Source organism: Aulonocara stuartgranti (assembly GCF_965226115.1).
Source record: "Aulonocara stuartgranti genome assembly, chromosome: 20".
NCBI lineage: Eukaryota > Metazoa > Chordata > Actinopteri > Cichliformes > Cichlidae > Aulonocara > Aulonocara stuartgranti.
In genome coordinates this window covers 38391164-38412791 of record NC_138956.1, presented here as the reverse complement: position 1 = coordinate 38412791, position 21628 = coordinate 38391164, and the positions used below count along the sequence as shown (strand labels likewise).

General features: G+C 45.9%; 1 protein-coding gene across 2 annotated transcripts in view; it reads left to right on the top strand.

The window, feature by feature from the left end:
- oprl1 (opiate receptor-like 1) overlaps positions 1-21628 on the top strand; it is a 75825-nt gene that overhangs the window by 11523 nt on the left and 42674 nt on the right. Inside the window, exon 2 of one of the 2 annotated variants that reach the window (XM_082520032.1) lies at positions 508-728. In XM_082520032.1, coding sequence (XP_082376158.1) covers positions 541-728 — 188 coding nt within the window. In that variant the 5' untranslated portion in view covers positions 508-540. Of the gene's footprint in view, positions 1-507; positions 729-21628 lie in introns of those variants that run through there. The other variant, XM_082520033.1, reaches the window with a different exon arrangement.

Genomic DNA, 21628 nt, shown 5'->3' with positions numbered 1-21628 from the left:
GCATTTATTTTGTGACGCAAACACCTGTTCTCGCCTCTGTCAGTGCGCCCCAGGGTGGCTGTGCCTGCAATGTGGCTGCCATCATCAGTGTGTGAATGTGTGGATGACTGGTTGTGTAAAGCGCTTTGGGGTCTGTAAGGACTAGTAAAGCGCTATACAAATACAGGCCATTTTCTCTGGGATCCTTGGCACCACCTGCTGCATCCTCGATAGAGTGGGCAGAGGAACAATACACTTTTTAGTGTACACGACTGGTTGAAATGGCCAATCAATGTCTTTTTCCAACCACACGTGTCACCCCACTTCGAAATCAAATTAAAATGGGGCGATTGATCTATTGATTTTATAAATCAGTAACTACAAACCTTTGTACAGGACCGGCAAACACATTTTTTAATGATTGTTTTGGCGTTTTTGAGTAAACTTAAAAAGTGAGAGCTCGTAAAAATGCTCCATCACATTTTTGTATGTTACAGTGTTTAACCACATTTCTTTTTTCCTTTACAGTGAGCGTAAAAATTTCTTCGATCTCAGCTAAACATGGACTACCCTGAAGACTTCGCGCTGCCGCCGTACAATTTATCATTCTTTCCGAACAACTTCAGTTACCCTCAAAATGACACCGACTACCTGCCAATGGGGGTGAAGGTCACCATCGTGGTCGTCTACATGATCGTGTGCATCATTGGTCTGGTGGGAAACTTCCTCGTCATGTATGTCATCATAAGGTAAGATACACACCTCCTCACACTGAAGCTGTGGTGGATATGACTCTATAGCAGTGTAGTCAGATACTTCTTCTATGATCTGATGCTTTGACAGAAATAATTCAGCTTCAACAAAGAAAAGGTTGTCCTCGAGGGTTATTCATCAGTGTGCTGGCTGGGAGATGTTTTATTCATTTTCAGTTTTAACACTCATTTAATAAAATCTCTTTCATCCTTTCTGAGCTGGAGTCCTTCGTACTTTTGAGAAACTTTTGGACCCGAGTACTACAAAGCTGCGCAGATAAGCTAAAACAGTTTTTATTAGAGAATACTTTTACATGATGAGAGATTTAAAAGGCAGGTTTATAAAGTAAGAGCTGTCTTTTCCTTTGGCTTCACTGCCGTGGAGATGATTGGCTCGCTTTGTTGGTGATCTGGACAGGTTTACATGACACATCCAGCTGTGATTGCTGATAAGGGTGTCTCAACCACTCATTAGGTGTAGGACTATGTACGTTTTCACACAGGGCTGTGTAGGTTTGGATGTGTTTTCCTTCAATAATAAATATCTTTATTTAGAAACTGCATTTTGTGTTCCCTTGTGTTATCTTTGTCGAATATTTGAATTTGTTGGATGAGCTGAAACATTTCAGTGTGACAAATAAAAACACCACCGTATCATGAAATTATAAAAGGCTCATCTCGACGTCTCCAATAAAGAGTCACTAACTGATCTGGATCCAGTCTCAGTATCAGTCTCTGAGTTAGCCCAAGGAGCAAACACGACATAGATAAAAGCTCTGAGCGCTCCGTAACACCATGCTGTGTTTAATGACGTCCTACACCAGCATCAGACTCTACTTCATTTTGCACTTTTTCTCCAGTTTTGTATTAAAGCAGTAAAGCCAAGGTTCAGACCGGCCTCTGTGATGTGAGTAGTTCCTGTCAGAGGCACAACCGTAGGTCCTCTGAGGCTGCTGTACCTCTAAAGCTCCAATCAGGCCTTGTTTTCTGTGAGTGACTGAGCATAACTGGGTAACCAGAGATTACAGTCATTTAGAAGCATCACACTGAACTGCTGCAGGAGATCTGCACTAGGGGTGGGCGATATAAACGATATACGATAGAAACTATATAAATTTGGCCAACGATAGAGATTTTGACTCTACCGCTCTACCGCATGTTGATGATGTCATCAAGCTGCGCCTGTTTTGATCGAAAGCATCTCAGCGGCTACAACCATTATCATCTGCAAATTATGGCGGGCGACAGTCACAGCAAAGACTTGAAGCACTTTTGAAATATGGGGAAAGCCAAAAACTGCGCTTCCTCCACTTAGGTAACATTGATTCATTAATGTTGAATTCTCTCGCAGCTGCTCTATTCCCATGTTGTTGCAGTATATTAATAACTAACCTCGTATTGTGGATGAATAATCTCAGTTGTTCTCCTGACTGAAGTTTGGCCCGTGTATAGCATCCTGCTATGCGATTGCATTTGTCCTTAACCACCAGAATCCCTCACGTTAACTTTTATCAAGTGGAAAAAAAAGTTAGCGTTCATCCTCCAGCTTCACTGTGCTAATGTTATGCTAACATAGCTGTGTCGCTAGCAATCACGTAGCACAACATTATGTACCAGCTAGCCCAACTTCAGTAACCCTGCATACGCCACTGCTGTTTAGTTTTCTGTCTTCATTTATGTTGGAAGTGATAACAGAGCTGTACGTTTGAATTAGTTTCATAAATGGTAAATGGCCTGCATTTGTATAGCGCTTTTCTAGTCCATAGGACCCCAAAGCGCTTTACACTACATTCAGTCATTCACCCATTCACACACACATTCACACACTGGCGATGGCAAGCTACATTGTAGCCACAGCTGCCCTGGGGCGCACTGACAGAGGCGAGGCTGCCGGACACTGGCGCCACCGGGCCCTCTGACCACCACCAGTAGGCAAACATGGGGTTAGTATCTTGCCCAAGGATATTTGGCATGCAGCCAGGAGGCAGCCTGGGATCGAACCACCGACCTTCTGATTAGTGGCTGACCTGCTCTGCCACCTGAGCTACAGCCAGTCAGAACATGGTATGAAATGTTTAGGTGGAAGCTAGCGCGCTAACTTCCTGTTAACTTCTAACTCCGTTAAATTTAATAAATTCTGTTTTCATGGATGTTAAACTTAATTGTTACACCCGATAAAGCAGCAACGCTGATGATTTTATTAAAGATGAAAGAATTTAGACCGTTTTTAACTCTGTGTTCGTTTGACTTTGGGACCTGAAGTGGACGGAGTTTCGGACCCAGATTACTCCGCGAAGCTCCTCCCTACGGCAGCCGTAATGCTCTGACAATCCATCAAGCAGTGTGGCTTACCAAAGTTGTACCAAAACATTTTTAACAGATTTCTGCCCAAATCGGTTCGAGGTCAGTAAGCACAACCAGAATTCATACATAAGGCACACTCTCGATTTTTGAGAAAATTACAGTAGACAGAAGAAAGGAATATATCGTGATGTATATTGTTACCGCACGTGCTTGAAATTATACCGCGATATGGATTTTAGGCCATATCGCTCCTAGCCCTAATCTGCACTATCAGCATGCACTGTGTGTGTGTGCGTGTGATTTGACTGAATGTGGCGTAGGTGGACTCACAGACGTTCTGACGGTTGGCGTATCTGCCCACCGGGCAGCTGCTGTTTGTTTGTGTTTCTGATGTGTGTGTGCAAGTTTACCCTGCAGCAAAGCAGCACTCATGTATGAAGTTGTGTAATTGATGAGAGAAAATAATCCGGGTTATTTACCACAGAGTTTCCTGTCATGCGTTTCACGTTTCAAACATGAGGAAAAACAAAACATTTGAAAAATAATTTCATGTAATTGAAAATAAGATGAATTACAAAACATTAATGATGAGCAGGCTGTAAATGCTGTAAAGCACCACTACAGGTAGTTTCTTCCACTCCTGCCTGGAGATGATCCACGTGCAGTCCCGTTCTGGTCCAGGTTTGGACCTGCTGTCCCTGCTTCCCCTGAAGGTGGTGCTCTGATACTGAGGACGGGTTAGCATTGGAGGAGTTCTTTGTGGATCAGTAATCTTTTAGGTTGCTGGTGTAAACAGACGTGGATCCCAGTCCTCTGGTGTTGTGCTCCCACATGCTTTTCCTTACACTGGTTTCACTGGAGGACGCAAAGCAGCACCTGATCCAGGAAATGGACAACATTTCAGGGGGCTCATTGGATCTGCAGTGAAGATAAAAACAGCAAAACTTGGGCTACTTCCACACGTACCCGGGTATTTTTGAAAACGCAGATTTTTCTATGCGTTTGCACCTCCCGTCCACACGTAAATGGCGTTTTCGGTCACTGAAAACGGAGATTTTTAAAAACTCCGGCCAGGGTGGATATTTTTGAAAACTCAGTTTTTGCATTTACGTGTGGACGAGAAAACGGAGAAAACGCAGCGTCAAATATGTGCGCCTTTTTTGAGGTCACACTGTGCGCCACGTTGTTTCGGTGAAATGAATTTCTACAATACTGTTACTGTTAATTGTTCTCTCTGCAGTGTTTAAATGCTTACATATACACACAGTTACTGTCCCTCCACACATACGACTCGGTTCTGCTTCTATGCCCCATCCTTGTTTACTATTTCCCACCAAGGCTTCTAGACTTCTGATTGGCCAACATTTCTACACGGTTAGGAATATATCGCCACCTGTTGCTTTGGCATGTTCATAGCAGCGTTTTCCTTCTTTTCTGCGTTTACGTGTGGACGGGATTATTTTTTAAAACGAAAACGGAAAACCCATGTACGTGTGGACGTAGCCTTAGTTTCTGTTGTCTCCCTTGAGGTGGTGGCAGTTCATACCTTTGACATTGTTTAAGGCATGTGCAGAGACGTTCCGATCCTCTGGCTCGTTTTCTGCCTGGGGCATCAGTCGCATTGCTCGTTTATGCTCGAGATGTCGTTTGGCGTCCGTGCCCGGTTTATGGCATCGGTGAGTAGAGTTCATCACTCCCAAACAAGACTGATGAGGGTTACTGTTCTGTATTAAGCTAAAAGACCATTACTCTCAAACCTACTCTATAACCTAACTGAGCAGTTTGACCAGCCAATGGTCCACAGTCTCCCCGCTGATGAACGGTAGGTTTTTGAAACAGGGCGGCTGTGGGGGTGTGGGTGGGGGGTCAGGGGGATTTGTACTGTGTGTTGCTCCCTTTGTTATTTATTCCCAAACAGAGAGAGACAGATGGATTCCATCAGCTGGAGCAACCCCACCGCTACAGATAAAGGAAATCGAAGCTCCAAAGGCAGAACCGACATCAGTACTGAAAACACAAAGAGGTGGTTTACTAGAGACACCTCCAAACTGTGGATTTGTACCCTCTCTGCCTGCAACAGATTTAAACACAACAAATACAAAATGCAGCAGTGAAAAACCAACAATGGACAACAATGACAAACAATCACATCCACTTCAGTTTTATTTATATATCAAGAGCTTATCACAGCTTATTTTTGTTTACAGACCCTACAGTAGTACAGAAAAAATAACAATTATATGAGCCCCTGTGAGTAAACACTCGGTGACAGTGAGGAGGGAAAAACTCCCTCTTAGCAGGAAGAAATGTCCAGCACAACCAGCCTGCAGCTGGTTGGAGGTGATGCCTTTGATTTATGGGTGTACCAAGTGTCACCACCAGGTGGTGATCAGCTCTGCTCCTATCTTCACCTGAGTGTCCTGGTGCCATTGCCTTATGGGGCTTTTTCCAGGACCCACTCAGGGACTCCAAGAAGTCTGGGCACTCTGAACAAAGGCCATCCTCTCGTCCACTGTGGGAAAACCCCGACATACTGACACAGAGCCATAGGGATACTCTCCGAGGGTAACTCCAGAGTGGAACCAGTCTTCTGGATAGTCCATGTCCTCTCCAGAAGACTGGTTCCAATTATATCTACTGGGGACCTCATGCACATCCCTAAAGCCAGTTCTACTAAGCGAGGGTTGACTGCTGCCTGACCTGCAGAGCACTGATCTTCTACAGCAGGAGTGTCCTCGAGGGCCGGTGTCCTGAAACTTTTCTATGTGTCCCTGCTGCTTCAGCAAGACCTGACTGCATGCCGAGGTGGCTGCCATTTGATTCATGTTACAGCAGCTCACAATCAGCATGGTCCAATAAAAGTACTCTTTTTTTCAGAACACTTACATTTAGTTACATTTTTCCAAGTTTACTCGTGTATGGGTAGGGTTTGGCACCTCAGTATGCAGTCAGGTCTTGCTAATGACCTACTAATTGTAACCAGGTGTGTTGCAGCAGGGACACATGTAAAAGGTCCAGAACAACGGCCCTCGAGGGCTGGGGTTTGACACCCCTGGTCTACAGCAACAACCCTGTGTTCTTTAACCAGGCACTCTTCTCCAAAGAGCTGTGTGTGAAAGCCGGGTGTGAAAGATTGCTTTTCCAGTTGACCTGCATTCCCACCCTTTCCTGTGGGTAGTGTCTGAAGAATTAGCTGATGGTAGAAACTGCAGGCGTGAGGTTCCTCTGCTGGTAGTCTAGGTCAGAGATGGGGTGAGGAGCTCAAGCTCAAAGTGGAGCCACTACTCCTCCACATTGACAGGAGCCAGCAGAGGTGGTTCAGGCATCTGACCAGGAAGTGTTTCAGGGATATTTACTGTGAGGAGCCCCAGGGCATACCCTGAGCACACTATTATATCAGATGACTTGGGAAGAGGTGGAGTAGGTACCCGGAGAGAGGGAGGTCTGTGCTTTGATTGCTGCCCTGACCCAGAGAGCTTTAGAAAATGGATGCTATGTTGGCATATTCATAAAATATGCACGCCTCTATAAATCCAATATCTGCATGATTAGTTTTGGACCTTCCACAATATGCATTAAAAGTGAAGATTTATTTTGAAATTAAAAGCCAGTCTTCACTTTGACCTTGAGGTAACAAAGTTAGTCATGTGTGCATGAACTCCAGGAGGTTACCAGCCTCACCCCGTGGGTCAGAGACGAGCAGAAAGGACTTTGTTAGAGAAATATAAATACTTTGTGAACATGAAACGTCAGTGAGCAGCGAGATCAATGAGGAGTGTTTTTGCTGGAACACCTCGAGAAGAAAGGAGGACCAACATGGAATCTTTTTATAAAACTCACATGGCAGCCATTGATATTGCCTCCTGTCCGAGCGTTAATGGCCTCAGATGTCCGTTTGTTTGTATAAAGGACACAGTGTGTCTCAGGAAACCAGGCTCAAGCTGATTGGATATCAGTGAAAACAGAGTCTGCTGATAAGGCTCGATGCTCGAATGACATCATTCCTGTAAATAAGATAAGATAAGATAAGATAACCTTTATTAGTCCCACACGTGGGAAATTTGTTTTGTCACAGCAGGAAGTGGACAGTGCAAAAGTTATGAGGCAAAAATTAGAATACAATAAGAATAAATACAGTACACAACTGTACAGAATAGAATAAAATAAAATACTATATACAGTAGAATAAAATAAAATAAATATACAATAAGATAAAAATAGAATACAAATACAAATACTATATACAACTGAGTAAAAATACAACGATGACAGAAAGGATTATTGCACTTAGTATTATTGCATATGTATGGATGTGTGTGCTTGATCAGTTAAAGTCTTTATAACCTCTCGTTATTGGCTCCCTGTTCATTTTAGAAATATTTAAAAAATCAGAACAGTTAAGGCTTCCTGTCTGAATGCTGAATATACTGAATTTGAGGTCTTCTGGGTTTTGTGCACATGAACACTACAGAAATAAGAGCAGCAGCCCTGTGCTGCCTTTTACCAAGTCAAGGACATCCAAACTCATCTGCTGAATATTTATTTGTCTGTCATCAGGTCTGGTGCTGATCCTTGTCCTTTGGCAGTAGCAAATAAACCAAGGTTGCTCTACTTAAGGATCTGTCTCTGATCAGAGTCAGAGAAAACCTAAAACTGTGTGAGGAATATGTGATATGCAGATGTAACAGAGAGGTGGAGGTTTGCTCCAACAGCAACCTTTTTAATGGCAAGGAGGTGGAAGAAAAAGCTAACATTTGATCATTTAAATGGTGGGGTTAATGACAGATGGAAGCAGCCAGCGGCATCTAATTTAGCTCTTCCTTGTAAACAAAAACATAAAAGGATAAAAGGCACAGAGGAAGAGCCGTCGAGCAGCATTAAATGAGCTTTTGTGTCTGTCGGGAAACAGTGCTTTTTGTTTTGAGCCCTCTGTGCTGTCAGACAAAGGTGGAAACAGAGCTTTAACTCCAGCGTCAGACGTGTTTTTGGCCACGAGCAGAGATTCCTGCGAGCATCTGCTGGCTGCACAGCCTGAAAAGGCAGAGGACCGCAGGGAAGGCGTCCTGCCTGCAGACAGAGAGCAGAGGGAGCCTGGCGATGACAGGCTGGAGCTGTGTTCACACCAAACACTTTTATTCTTTACTTGTGTGTTACCCGAAGGGATTTTAGTAGGAAAAAAGAAGCCTGTTTCCATAACAACAGGCCGATCTGTGTTGTACAGCGAGGACATTGTCGGCCCGCTGCATCACTTCAGAGACGTAAGCGTGGCGATGCTCCTCGGAGGAAACCTCAAACAATGAGAGGACTGTCAGTCTGAAGGAAGGTACGGGCTTCGCAGGTGTCAGGTGACCCAGAAGCACCAAACCTCCTATCAGAGCTCCAGATTGCGGCGTGCTTTCAGACGAAAGCTGACCATCAGACACAAAACTAACAAAGACGATGAAGGACGCCACACTGAAATTTGTCACTTAAAACGATGCCTATTCTTATAATCAGGTAAAAGAAGCACTATGTCACTGTTTATTCATGAAAAGTGAAACCATCATTTAGAAGCAGTGCTTCTGCAGTCCTGTAGCTCCAGCTGGACGGTCCTTTTGTTGGCTCAGCTCTGCGCTCTGACCGTTGCAGCAGAGTCTTTTCTTTCACTTTGGTACACAGAGGAGTCGGTGGTCCCCTCACGTCATCCGCGTGCTGACAGGTGGTATGAGCCATCTGGTTTCCTTCAAACGTGCTGCTGTGCGTTACGGCTGAACATGAGACGAGACGTAAGAAAAAGTGTAGAAAATCGCTAAATGCCATGACAGCAGTGACTGAGCGCCACAGGCAGAGAATCGCTCAGGCTGGTCTGATAACCATGAACAGAACCTCGCTCCTCGTTCTCAAACATTTATTCCAATAACTTCATGTAGAGTCATTTCCAGCGCATGTGTGTGTGCTGCCTTCATGATGACGGAGCTGCTCCGGGGGAGTGCTGTGACATGTTTTCACTCTGACAGCACCCTGAACGCAGGACGATGTGTTCAAAGGAACATAATGAGATGTTTTCAGTGTCTGTGGGAGCTTTACTGTAGTGGGTGTGATGACAGAACACATTTCATGTAATCAAAGTATTTCAGTATTGTTTCAGGTTTAAAGACAGTTCAGTTCAATTTTATTTATACATCAAATTACAGCAACGTTAACAGTGATCCTGCAGTAATGGAGGATTGAGGCTCACCAGCAAAGAGTCAGCCTGCTGCTGCTTTTCCTTTGAGCCCACACACAACGCTGGCATTACTCAGTCTGCAGTCAGACTTTACAAGACTGCAGTTTTATTTCCAGAAAACTTACAGGAGAGAATCCTCACAGGGTGGAGGAGAGCATGCTATGGTGTTTGGTACTGCACAGAGGTCATTAACACCACCCAGGATACCCCTGGAGGCCATCGCCACATCCTCCTGTCTCACAGGGGTTAGGGCTTCTTCCCCCAAACACTACCCCCCACACCCACGTCCACCAACCTGAGGCACGGTCTGAGTAGGGTCCATATGTGAGTGAGGGCTACTCAGACCAGGTCCTTTGTTCTTTGTTGTTTCGTATGTATTTCTACTGTTAGTTATTTATTCCTGCACAGTTGGTGTGGAGCACCCATAATTATGCTGTAATATGTACAATGACAATAAAGGGCTATTCTATTTTATTCTATCCTATTCTATTCTAATGGATCGTGGATCTCCTTCGTTTGTGTAAGTGGAAAGAATTTACCAGCCAGCTTTACAAAGCATGCGGTCAGTCTGTCAGCTCGTCTGCTGTGGTGGACTGAGCCTTTGGTACCACAGACTCTGATTAGTCCCAGTCTGTAGTTTGAGCTGCGCTGATGGATCCAGACCGCCCAGATGAACACGCAGTCAGGCTTCGAAGTGATTCCCAGATCATAACTGGAACCTTGTATCCTTTTGCGCTTGTTGAACACATCTGTATGTGAGACGGTCGTGTCGGGTCATTCATCCCCTCGGTTCCTCGAGCCTCTGCAAGGCGTTCCATCCTGGAGTGTAACCAGAGGTTTGCACTTGGTTGTAAACGCTCTGTATCTCCATCTATGAGGGCGACTCTGGATCGTAGATGTTTACAGTGATCTGGCTGTCTCTGACCTAGTTAGCTGCTGTGAAGTTTGTTTTCATGGCCATCTTCTGTGGTCTGCAGTAGCTTTGGCTCCTTTCCCAACAGAGAAGTGATGTTCCATGTCCCTACAGCCAGTCTTAGTGAGCAAGGATGTCTCTGTTAGCTCAGCAAACTCCAGCAAACACACAGTCTGAGTGTGTGCACAGTGTGTTGCTAGCTACAGGTCCAGCTGCTGTATGAGTGAGAGCTGACTTCACTTAGAAGCACATCATATCTTCTGTGGTCGGCTCAGTGCGGCCCGTCTTTTTAACAATGATCTGGACACTTTTAAACTTTCTCCGCTCTGATTGGCTTATTTTTGTTTTCAGCCTAATGATGGCCGCCATTACTTACATCTCTTTGGACCTCTTGCTGTGTGTGTGTGTGTGTGTGTGTGTGTGTGTGTGTGTGTGTGTGTGTGTGTGTGTGTGTGTGTGTTGTTCGGACGGTCTTCTGGTTTCCATGCTGAGTGTGGTCATGGGCAGCCAAATACAAGCTGAACAGTTCAACACCGTTTCTGTTATCTGCTTCTTGTCCAGTTAATCCTGAAGCTCTGAAAATGTCTGTGTATCAACAGTCCATACAAACTTCCTGCGAAACCATCCATCAGTAAATCCTCCACTGGCACAGAGCAAAGATGAGGAGCTCACTTTCTGCAGTACCAGCCAACACAGAGTAAGTTAGCGGGCTAGTTGTAACCACCTACACAGCATGTGTCGCCTCAGGTATGGAGAATAATTGTTGCTCTCTCAGCTGACCTGACGCCCAGCAGAGGTTCGTACATCTGCAATGATCAGACGATGCAATCTGTAACAGTGTTAACAACTGTTTAAGCATCTTCACGGAAACCCATTAAACAATGTGAGCTAAGAAAAGGTGATTCGAATGAAGAAAGACTCATCGTGAGCCACGATTGGAAAGGTTTCAGGCTGCAGGTGTCTGTCGGTTGGTGGTTTGTGGATAACATCCAAAAGTGTCCGTGCAGGGAGAGAGACATCAAACGTTCGTGCTTTGGCTCGGAGGCTTGGAGCCGACTGAATAGATAATTACACACAGATGGTCCAAGTGTGATTTTCTGCGTTGAGAGTCGTAGAAAAACGAAAACGCATTCACACGCATTGTGTCGAGTCTGAACTCCATTAGTCGGCGCTTCATTCTGTCAGATTACATTCACCGTTATCATCACAAAGGCCAAAACCAACACTTTGTCTGTGTTTTCAATCATCTGAGGGAAAGTCTGTGCAGCAGTGGGATGGTGGTGTGTGGAGGTGGAGGTCAAGCTCACGGCTGTTTTTTTGAAGTTTTTACAGAAAATAGACTGAAACAGGAAAAAGCACAAAGAGGAAAGTTTAGGAAATCTGTAATGCTGCATTACAGGATGGCTTGCTCTCCTCCACACAATGAAGGACACGTAGGCTCTGTAATCTACCTTTGTTCATGAAATCTGTTTATTCATTCCACTTTTTTATTTGGATTCACTGAAAAACACTGAAGCACCATAAGCTGCAGTTCCTCTAATGTCCACATGAGGCTCCAGCAGTGAGTGTAGAAAACACGGATGACCGGACATTGCGCCCTGGTGTATCGGATTCTGGTGTATTACCCCCAGGTGTCTGGCTGCACTCAGCTCATAAACCAGCCCCCTTCCTGTTGGTGGGGGGGCGGGGGGAGGGGGGATTCAGGCTAGAAAAGACAGGCCAGTGGTTTGCTTTCTCAGAAGTTTGATTTGAATTACTAACTTGCTGCTGTGTGAAGTGACATCACAGTGACGCCTTTGATGGCTGCTGCAGAGAAACTTGCGTGTCTCTGTTCAGGTGTGACAGATAAAGCAGAGACGCTGGGAGGAGTTCCGGCACTTACAAAACCTCGACCGACCAGTTTCAAAGTGCCAGTGTGATGCGCTCTAACCTGGACTCACCGCACTGCTTCTATTAGAAATGTAAAGATTTGCAATTTCTATGCTGATTAATTGCTAAAAGTAATGAACTTTCTAAGCTAAGATAAGCAGTGTGGTTTTTGGTGGCTGTGATGTTTTCCTCTTAGAGAATAATCAGTGCACATGAATTAATTCACCTTGAATAAGAAATCGCTCTGTTGTGTTTGAATGTTCGATAAAGTCGGTGCTACGGTTCAGACGTCAGGTGTGCAGCAGGTACTGCTGCCTGCTTGCTCACTGACATGACTGTCCATGACTGTGTCAGTGACTGTCGGTGACTGTGCCGGTGACCGTGTCCATAACCGTGTCAGTGACTGTGTCCGTGTCAGTGACTGTGTCCATGACCGTGTCCGTGATCGTGTCAGTGACCGTGACCGTGTCCATAACCGTGTCAGTGACCGTGTCAGTGACCGTGACCGTGTCCGTGACCGTGTCCATAACCGTGTCAGTGACTGTGTCCGTGACTGTGTCCGTGTCAGTGACTGTGTCCGTGACCGTGTCAGTGACCGTGTCAGTGACTGTGTCCGTGTCAGTGACTGTGTCCGTGACCGTGTCAGTGACCGTGTCAGTGACTGTGTCCGTGACTGTGTCCGTGTCAGTGACTGTGTCCATGTCAGTGACCGTGTCAGTGACTGTGTCAGTGACCGTGTCCGTGATCGTGTCAGTGACCGTGACCGTGTCCATAACCGTGTCAGTGACTGTGTCCGTGTCCGTGACTGTGTCCGTGACTGTGTCCGTGACTGTGTCCGTGTCAGTGACTGTGTCCGTGACCGTGTCAGTGACCGTGTCAGTGTCAGTGACCGTGTCAGTGACCGTGTCAGTGACTGTGTCCGTGACTGTGTCCGTGATCGTGTCAGTGACCGTGACCGTGTCCATAACCGTGTCAGTGACCGTGTCAGTGGCTGTGTCCATGTCAGTGACCGTGTCAATGACCATGTCAGTGACTGTGTCCGTGACTGTGTCCGTGATCGTGTCAGTGACCGTGACCGTGTCCATAACCGTGTCAGTGACCGTGTCAGTGACTGTGTCCGTGTCAGTGACTGTGTCCATGACCGTGTCAGTGACCGTGTCAGTGACCGTGACCATGTCCATAACCGTGTCAGTGACTGTGTCCGTGACTGTGTCCATGACCGTGTCAGTGACCGTGTCCGTGACTGTGTCCGTGTCAGTGACTGTGTCCGTGACCGTGTCAGTGACCGTGTCAGTGACCGTGTCAGTGACCGTGTCAGTGACTGTGTCCGTGTCAGTGACTGTGTCCGTGACCGTGTCAGTGACCGTGTCCGTGACTGTGTCCGTGACTGTGTCCGTGTCAGTGACTGTGTCCGTGACCGTGTCAGTGACCGTGTCAGTGACTGTGTCCATGTCAGTGACCGTGTCAGTGACCGTGTCAGTGACCGTGTCCGTGATCGTGTCAGTGACCGTGACCGTGTCCATAACCGTGTCAGTGACCGTGTCAGTGACTGTGTCCGTGTCCGTGACTGTGTCCGTGACTGTGTCCGTGTCAGTGACTGTGTCCGTGACCGTGTCAGTGACCGTGTCAGTGACTGTGTCCGTGTCAGTGACCGTGTCAGTGACTGTGTCCGTGACTGTGTCCGTGATCGTGTCAGTGACCGTGACCGTGTCCATAACCGTGTCAGTGACCGTGTCAGTGGCTGTGTCCGTGTCAGTGACCGTGTCAATGACCATGTCAGTGACTGTGTCCGTAACTGTGTCCGTGATCGTGTCAGTGACCGTGACCGTGTCCATAACCGTGTCAGTGACCGTGTCAGTGACTGTGTCCGTGTCAGTGACTGTGTCCATGACCGTGTCAGTGACCGTGTCAGTGACCGTGTCAGTGACCGTGACCATGTCCATAACCGTGTCAGTGACTGTGTCCGTGACTGTGTCCATGACCGTGTCAGTGACCGTGTCAGTGACTGTGTCCATGACCGTGTCAGTGACCGTGTCCGTGACAGTGTCCTTGACTGTGTCCGTACGGTCATGATCGGTATCATACTGTGCGAGGAGCAGGCCAGACTCTTCTTCAGCTGCTGTGCACAGCTGATTATTAAACAGAAGCAGGTCCCTGCCCCTGTTCTCACTTGCATGAACAGAAACACTGTAAACTGAGTGTTCGTGGTTCTCAGCAGCAGTAACACAGTACTGACTGCAGACGAAACACACAGCACTGAAAACGCTGTCAGTGTTCCTGTCTGCCCGTCTAACACCGGCTCACAGGTTTCCAGAGTGAATGACAGAAAGACAGCTGAAGAGGAAGGAGACGTCTGTGTCTGTGTGTGTCAGTTTATAATAAACATTACATGTTTTTAAACTCAGACGGCCGTCCTTTCTTCACCCTCAGTTTTACTGGGCTCCCAGCAAAGCCTGATGTGTATAACCTGTCTGTGTTATTAACTGGAGCTTTGCATGAACCTGTTATTGATGGTCTCTGTGTCAAATGTCCAGGTGACAGGACAGTGTGAATTATTATTCTTGTACTGTGGGAGGAAGAGGTGGGTCGTTCATCTTTACACCTGCAGAAATAAACTGTCTGGTCTCCGTTAGTATTCTGGCCCTTCATAGCACATGTGTGGAGGGATGATGGTTTTAGATCTCACCTGTTTGCAATAATAGGGGTGCTGCCTCTTTGACTGACAGGTGGATGGTGACACAGGCAGATGAAGCTGCTAGCTGTCTGCTAGGCTGAGCTGGATCATGTGACCAATAACATGGCTGCTGTGAGGTCACTGTATTAACAGAGCATCCAAGAAAGTGGAGCTCCAGGTTTAATGAGTAAAATTCTATTGTTTTGATTGGATGATACTGATTTCCAGGTGTCTGAGTCTGTGCGATGCTCCCATACAGTCTGATAACATAGGTAGTTAGCATCAGCTGATAACATATAGTTACTAGTGGTGCCAGGAAAACAAGATGGTGACGGCTAAACGCCACCCATGAGGCGTCCAGACCATCAGTGCTGTCTGTTTTTGTGGAGGAGGCTTGGTTCTGACCGACTGACTCTCAGAGGGACAGAAGCTGTTTGGCTTCACGCTCGCTGTTTTCCCCTCAGAGTCTGACGTCTGCAGGCCGGCCTGGGCGCTCTGGAGGTATTTCTTTTATAGGAGAGCAGTGATGAGGTTAAACTGAGCCATAGGACCAATGACTGATGCTCCACGTCTGCACTTCAACCAAAGCTCATCAGTCATCCACGCTGCGCTCACTCTGGCTCAGCTTTTTTATTGCCAGCGTTCTTTTGGCCAGAAGTCTCCTAAATCAAACAAAATGTTTTACCGTCCTGGATCTGTTCCCATCAACCAGGCTTTGCACGCTTGTTCCAACACGCTGAAGTCTAAACCTAACCAGCTACAGGAGCCCGCAGTGCGCTTGGGAACACGAAACTATACAATAATGCAAATGTGAGGCTGCAGTGAGAGGAAACACTGAAGAGAAATCACCTGAAGGTATCACCTGTGCATGTCTAACAGAGGAGGAGAGCCAGGCGAGCGGCTGAAGCTCCCCTGCTGAGAGGGAAAAGACTGAACCAGGGCCGCAACCGTTCATCAAGTAACTCGAACTATTAGATTAGATTAGATTTGTCTACTCAGATTCTTTGTGCATCGATGCTTCGTTTAATACACGCCGATGTTTCAAACGATGTAAACACGAGCGTTTCGACTGAACACATACCTGCAGTACATGCGAATCAAAAGTCTGACCACATCAAGCCCACGCCTCCAAGCAGTGGAGGCGGAGTCTGTTTACACACAGGGACAGCAAAGAGGTGGAGACTGAGCTCAGGTTGAGTGAAAGAAGTGCAGTGGCTGTACTGGGCTATATTTATGTCAGGGCTTTTGTTACATTGTGCACATTGAAAGTTGTGAGGTTGGACTCGAGTGCTGTGAAGCAACAGTGTTAGCAAAACTTTTAACCTATAAATGACACTCATGTAATGAGCACTGTGTCAGCATGTTTGACAGAAACACAGTAATGACTTAGCACAGTGTGTATTGATACTGTGTTTTTAGAGAGACCTAGCATGTGCCCATCTTTAAACTTTGACACTTCAGTGTTTTTTCATTTATGAGAAATTCACTTTGCCTCCACTTTTCCAAACTCTGTCCTCTACGATGCCGACCTCAGCGTGGAACTGCCTGTTAAAGGTCCGGCTGACCTTTTTAACTCTACATGCTCTGGTACTCTGTCGCTGATGTCAGGACTAAACGCTAAATCTTCACGTCACCCTTGGCTGCATGAAACCACTCGTGCTCTCAGATGCAAATGTCGACGTGCAGAGACAAAGTGGAAAAAGGACAAACTCCAGGTGTCTTTGGGCGTCCTACTATAGACCACTGTTAGAGCTGCAAAATTTGCTTTTCTGTCCAGCGTCATCAGTCACAAACCCCGAGTTTTTTTGAATATTTCTCATTGTGTGATTAACCCCTTTGCCACCGTTTCTATGGAGGCTTCCTCTGCACTTTGTGAAAAGCTTTTAAAGCTTTTGTTTTTTGTATCATATGATTTATTTAATACATTTTATGTGGAGTGAGTAAATAAAAGTATATTTACGGTGGCCCCTAGAGAAAAAACACGTACAAACTCCAAAACACGTACAAAACACAACAGAAGTGCTCCAGGATGCTAGGGGGCAGTGTTGAGCTTTTGTTACCGAGTGGCTACACAAGCCAGGAAGTACCAACGACCAGATTTGTTGTGTGGCAGTAACAGGTAAATGAACATTTTTTTAAATTATTTAAATATATATGAGTGCTTGTGTATAAATACACAAACAATACACACATGCTTTCAATTGTGTAATTTAAGTGATCTAGTAGCTCTGTTTTGAAGTTCAGTTAATGCTAGAAATGTGTTTTGGAGTTTGTACGTGCTTTGTCTCTAGGGGCCACCGCATATTTTTATATATAAACATATATAATTAAAACCCCGGTTTTTTTTACATTAGTAATTTCTTTTGTGCATAATTTTATATTGTTGTTGATAATAAATTAATTAAAGCAACAAAACAACCTGAAGAGCCGGTTGGGAGCCGAAAGAACGCTCTTCATGTTATTGGGCCTAGTGTTTCATTTTTATTAAATGCTTCCTTGTCATCAGGTTGTGTACCAGCTGCTTTCAAACATGCAGTTGTGCAGCCCATTATTAAAAACAAAGATCCAAATTCTAACTACAGGCCGGCCTCTAAACTCTGTTATATGTCCAAATAGTTGTGTTTAAGCACCTTCAGAGATTTTTAGACCCTCAAAGCGTTCGTGAAGTGTTCCGGTCTGGTTTTGAATCTCGTCACAGTGCTGAGACGACGCTTTTTAATCTTCTTCTTTTAACTGTCGACTCGGGTTGTTCTGCTGTTTTAGTCCTTTTAGATTTGACTGCCACCTTTGATCAGAACATTTTTCATCCAGACTTGAACACGTTGTTGGTCTCAGAGGCTCAGTTTTATCATGGTTTAACTCATAGCCGTCACAGAGGTATGTTTCTGGGAAACACTCCTCTTCCTCTGCCGCTGTTAGTTGTGGTGTGACACAGGGGTCTGTTTTCAGTCCAAGTCTCTTCTCCTTATACATGCTGTCTTTGGGATCTATTTTCAGAAAACACTGTTATGCTGATGACATCCAAATGTACTTCCCCTTGAAACTGGACGTCTCTGTCCCACTGCAGCCTCCTGCTTAACCGTCTACATGATGTTAAAGCTGTTAACACAGAGTTTTCTCACCCTAAACAAAAACCAGGCTGAACTGATTGTTTTTGGAGGCCACGCCCCTTTGGATGAGCTAACTCAGAACCTCGGTCCTCTCGCTTGTCATCATTCTCAGACTGTTAGAAACCTCAGAGTGTCTTTAGTCGGATCTTTAAATGAGAGAACCAAGCTGTGAAAAACAGTTTTCATCAGTTCGGTGAAATTGCCAAAGCGATGTCTCATCTTCCTCCTAAAGACCTGGACAAACGTATCGATCACCACTAGACTGGACTACTGCAGTTCTCTCTGTTTGGGTCTCCAACACTCTATACGGTGTCACTTTTTTACACTGGCTTTTAATTGAAGTACCATCAGGTTAGTTTTATGTTTGTGTTTATGTTAAATATTAATTTCCTCTGGTTCTTCTTCCCTTTGCTTCATGTCTGGTATCTGTGCACTTTGTGCTCATCTCTCACTGTCAAAGAAGAAGAAGAGTGGCTTTGAACAGCCAATCAGCCGAACATTTCAATCACGGAGCAGCTGAAGAAGTGAGAAGAAAAGGACGAGGAGAGGCAGGAGAAGCCCTCGGTCCTTTCTTCTGCTTGTGTCCCTCATTATCTGTTTTTATGCTTTCATCTCTGATTATCTTCATCATCTGTCTGCTCCCGTTTTTTCTTCATATTCATTTAATGAGCTGGATCCGAACAGAGAGCTCTGAAGAACAAACGACGGTCGTTATCTGAGATTCGGGGACGAATCCGTCTGTCTTTGGGTGCCTCCTGTGACCGTTCGATACTTTGTGGTTTATTTTGAAAGATGCAAAGTGCAGTCCTTCTCAGGTTTGTTTTCTGTTGGATTTATCATGACTCTCCCCGTTTGTTGGTTTAAATTTGTTGGTTTCCTGGCATGGACCCGACTTTTAATTCAATTTCAGTTTTATTTATACAGTGCCAAATGACAACTGTCGTGGTCCTGAGTCTGACGACTCAGGGTTTTGTGTTGTTTTATCGTATTTTATGTTCTTGTTTATTCTGATTGTGTTTTCCATTATGATTTGCCATTTGTTAGGCTTCTGTGCTGCCCTGGTCCCACTTCTCTCTGTTCCCTCTGTCTGTCCATGATGTTGTTATGTCTGCTCATGAGTCGGCGTCTGTTAAGTTCTGTGTCTCGTCTGGATCGCTGTGTCTGTCGTGTACTTCCTGTTTTACTTTGTAGGTCTGTGCCTTATGTCAGTGCCTTCAGTTTTGTACTCTCCCTGTCTCGTCCGTGTCTCCCAGCTGTTTCTTCTCAGTCCTGTCAACTCTTGTATTTAGTGTCTGCCCCAGCTCGTTGTCGCATTGTCCCTCATACTTCACTGTGTGTTCTGTTTGCCAGCCTGCCTGTTATTTTTTTCTTTCCCAGTTTAGCTAGTTTTCTGTTCTGTCTGCTACCCCACAATAACACCGCATGTTTTGAGTTCACTTTGCCTCTGCAAGTCCAGCTCTTGGGTCCACCATTCCTGCCTACCTTCACACAGCCATGACAACAACAGTCGCCTCAAGGCGCTTTATATTGTACAGTAGATCGTACAATAATAGATACAGAGAAAAGCCCAACAATCATATGACCCCCTATGAGCAGCACTTTGGCGACAGTGGGAAGGAAAAACTCCCTTTTAACAGGAAGAAACCTCCAGCAGAACCAGGCTCAGGGAGGGGCGGGGCCATCTGCTGTGATTGGTTGGGATGAGAGAAGGAAGACAGGATAAAGACATGCTGTGGAAGAGAGACAGAGGTTAATAACAGATATGATTCAATGCAGAGAGGTCTGTTAATACATAGTGAGTGAGAAAGGTGACTGGAAAGGAAAACAGCCTACGTCTATTGCAGCATAACTAAGGGAGGATTCAGGGTCACCTGATGATACAGGTGTGTGAAAAAGTGTTTGTACCCTTCTTGATTTTCTATATATAGACAAAGATAACACAATTAAAAACAAAATATAGTTTTTAGATGAAGGTGTTTATTATTAAGGAGGAAAAACTGAGATAAACAAATGACAAACAAAATAATCAAATCTAATCACTTTTATCGTCACATGACATTACTGGTACACTGGTGCAGCACATGTGAGTGAAATAGGGTTAAGAATGCCCGGCTGACCAAAATAATCCCAAGAGGTCACAAAAGACCCCAGAACAACATCCAAAGGACCGCAGGCCTCACTTGCCTCAGTCAAGGTTGGTGTTCATGACTCCACCACAAGAAAGAGACTGGGCAACAATGGGGTCCGTGGTTCAAGGAGAAAACCACTGCTGAGCAGAAGGAACAAAGAGTCTGCCTGGAATGGTCTCGATGAGCTCCAAGACTTTAGGGAAAGTACTCTGTGGACTGACGAGACAAACGTTGAACTTGTAATGGTGTGTGTCCCAGCCACATGTAATAGGACACAGACTTTCTGAAAAGCAACATCATACCAGCAGTAAAGTGTGTTGGTAGTAGAGTGATGGTCTGGAGCTGTTTTGCTGCCTCATGATTTGGAAGACTTGCTGTGGTAAATGGAACCATGAATTTTGCCGTCTACCAAAACATCCGGCCATCTGTTCGAGTTGAAGCACGGTTGGGTTCTGCAGCAGGACAATGATCCAAAACACACACAACAATTCTGCAAAGAAGAGTGGGCCGAACTTCCTCCATGGTGCTGAAACAGGCTCATTGCCAGTTATCACAAATGCTTGATTGCACTTGTTGCTGCTAAGATTGGCTCAACCAGCCATTAACATGACTGGGGGATAGGACAGGGAGAAAGAATGAAAGAGAGTGAGAGAAAGAAAAATAGAGGGGAGAAGAGATGGTGAGAAAGGGGGGGAAGAAAGAAAGAAAAACAAACAAAACACCTGGATCACCTGTATGGAGAAAAAAACAGAAGAGAAAGCAAACAACAAAGAGCAACATAATAAAAAAAACAGCACCATCACAATAAACTAGCTAGCAGTAGATATCAGTAGATACTAAATAATAAACGATATTGTGCAGCACGCAAGATAGACAGCGCACAATGTGCTTTGAGGTAGCAGCCAAGAAAGCTGTAGTTTGTGTCTGTGTACACCTGTGGGCACACCTGTGTGGATCAGCATGCTTGTATTTAAAAGGTTCCTTCATGTAATGATCTGCTAGAGGGTGTGGGGAGCCATAGCCCCGCCCCCCAGGGCATGAAGCAGGTATGGAGGAGATCCAGGCTCCAGACATCCAGAGGCCCCAGAATACAAGGACCCAAGGAGGACCACCAAAGGGGGGGAACCGTGCCACCCTCCTGGGAAGAGCTGAGGAGAGCCCCAAACGAGAGGTCACCCAGAAGCCACGGACCAGAGGCCAGAGGGGGCTGCAGTGACGTGCCCGCGGCTCTGCCAGCTGTGCCAGAGAGGACCGGGCCGGCACCCCACCCCCAGGAAGGGTCCCAGCCGGCCCACAGGCGCCAGGCCCCGCCAATCGGCCACCAGGAGTGAGTCGGTACATACATGAGCGCCCAGCCCCAGACACCAAGAATCACCAACACACCAACGTCTGAGGGCATCGGCCACTGGCAGGGAGTGTGGTGAGGGGAGATAGGCCTTTGGAGAGCTTGAGATGTTCCCAGAGAGGTGGAGTCTAAGACCCAACCTGACATATAGACACCGATGAACAGGCGCACGCAGACACAAACGTGCATTCCCACCCCCATATACACAAACAAACACTCGGCACTCACCCGACTTGGAGACAGACACAAATAGACACTGTTACACAATCACACTCCCCAAACATACTCTATACCCCAGGTCCAGGTAACCCCGCCCCCAGAGGGGGAAACCGTACCCGGACCCAGGAG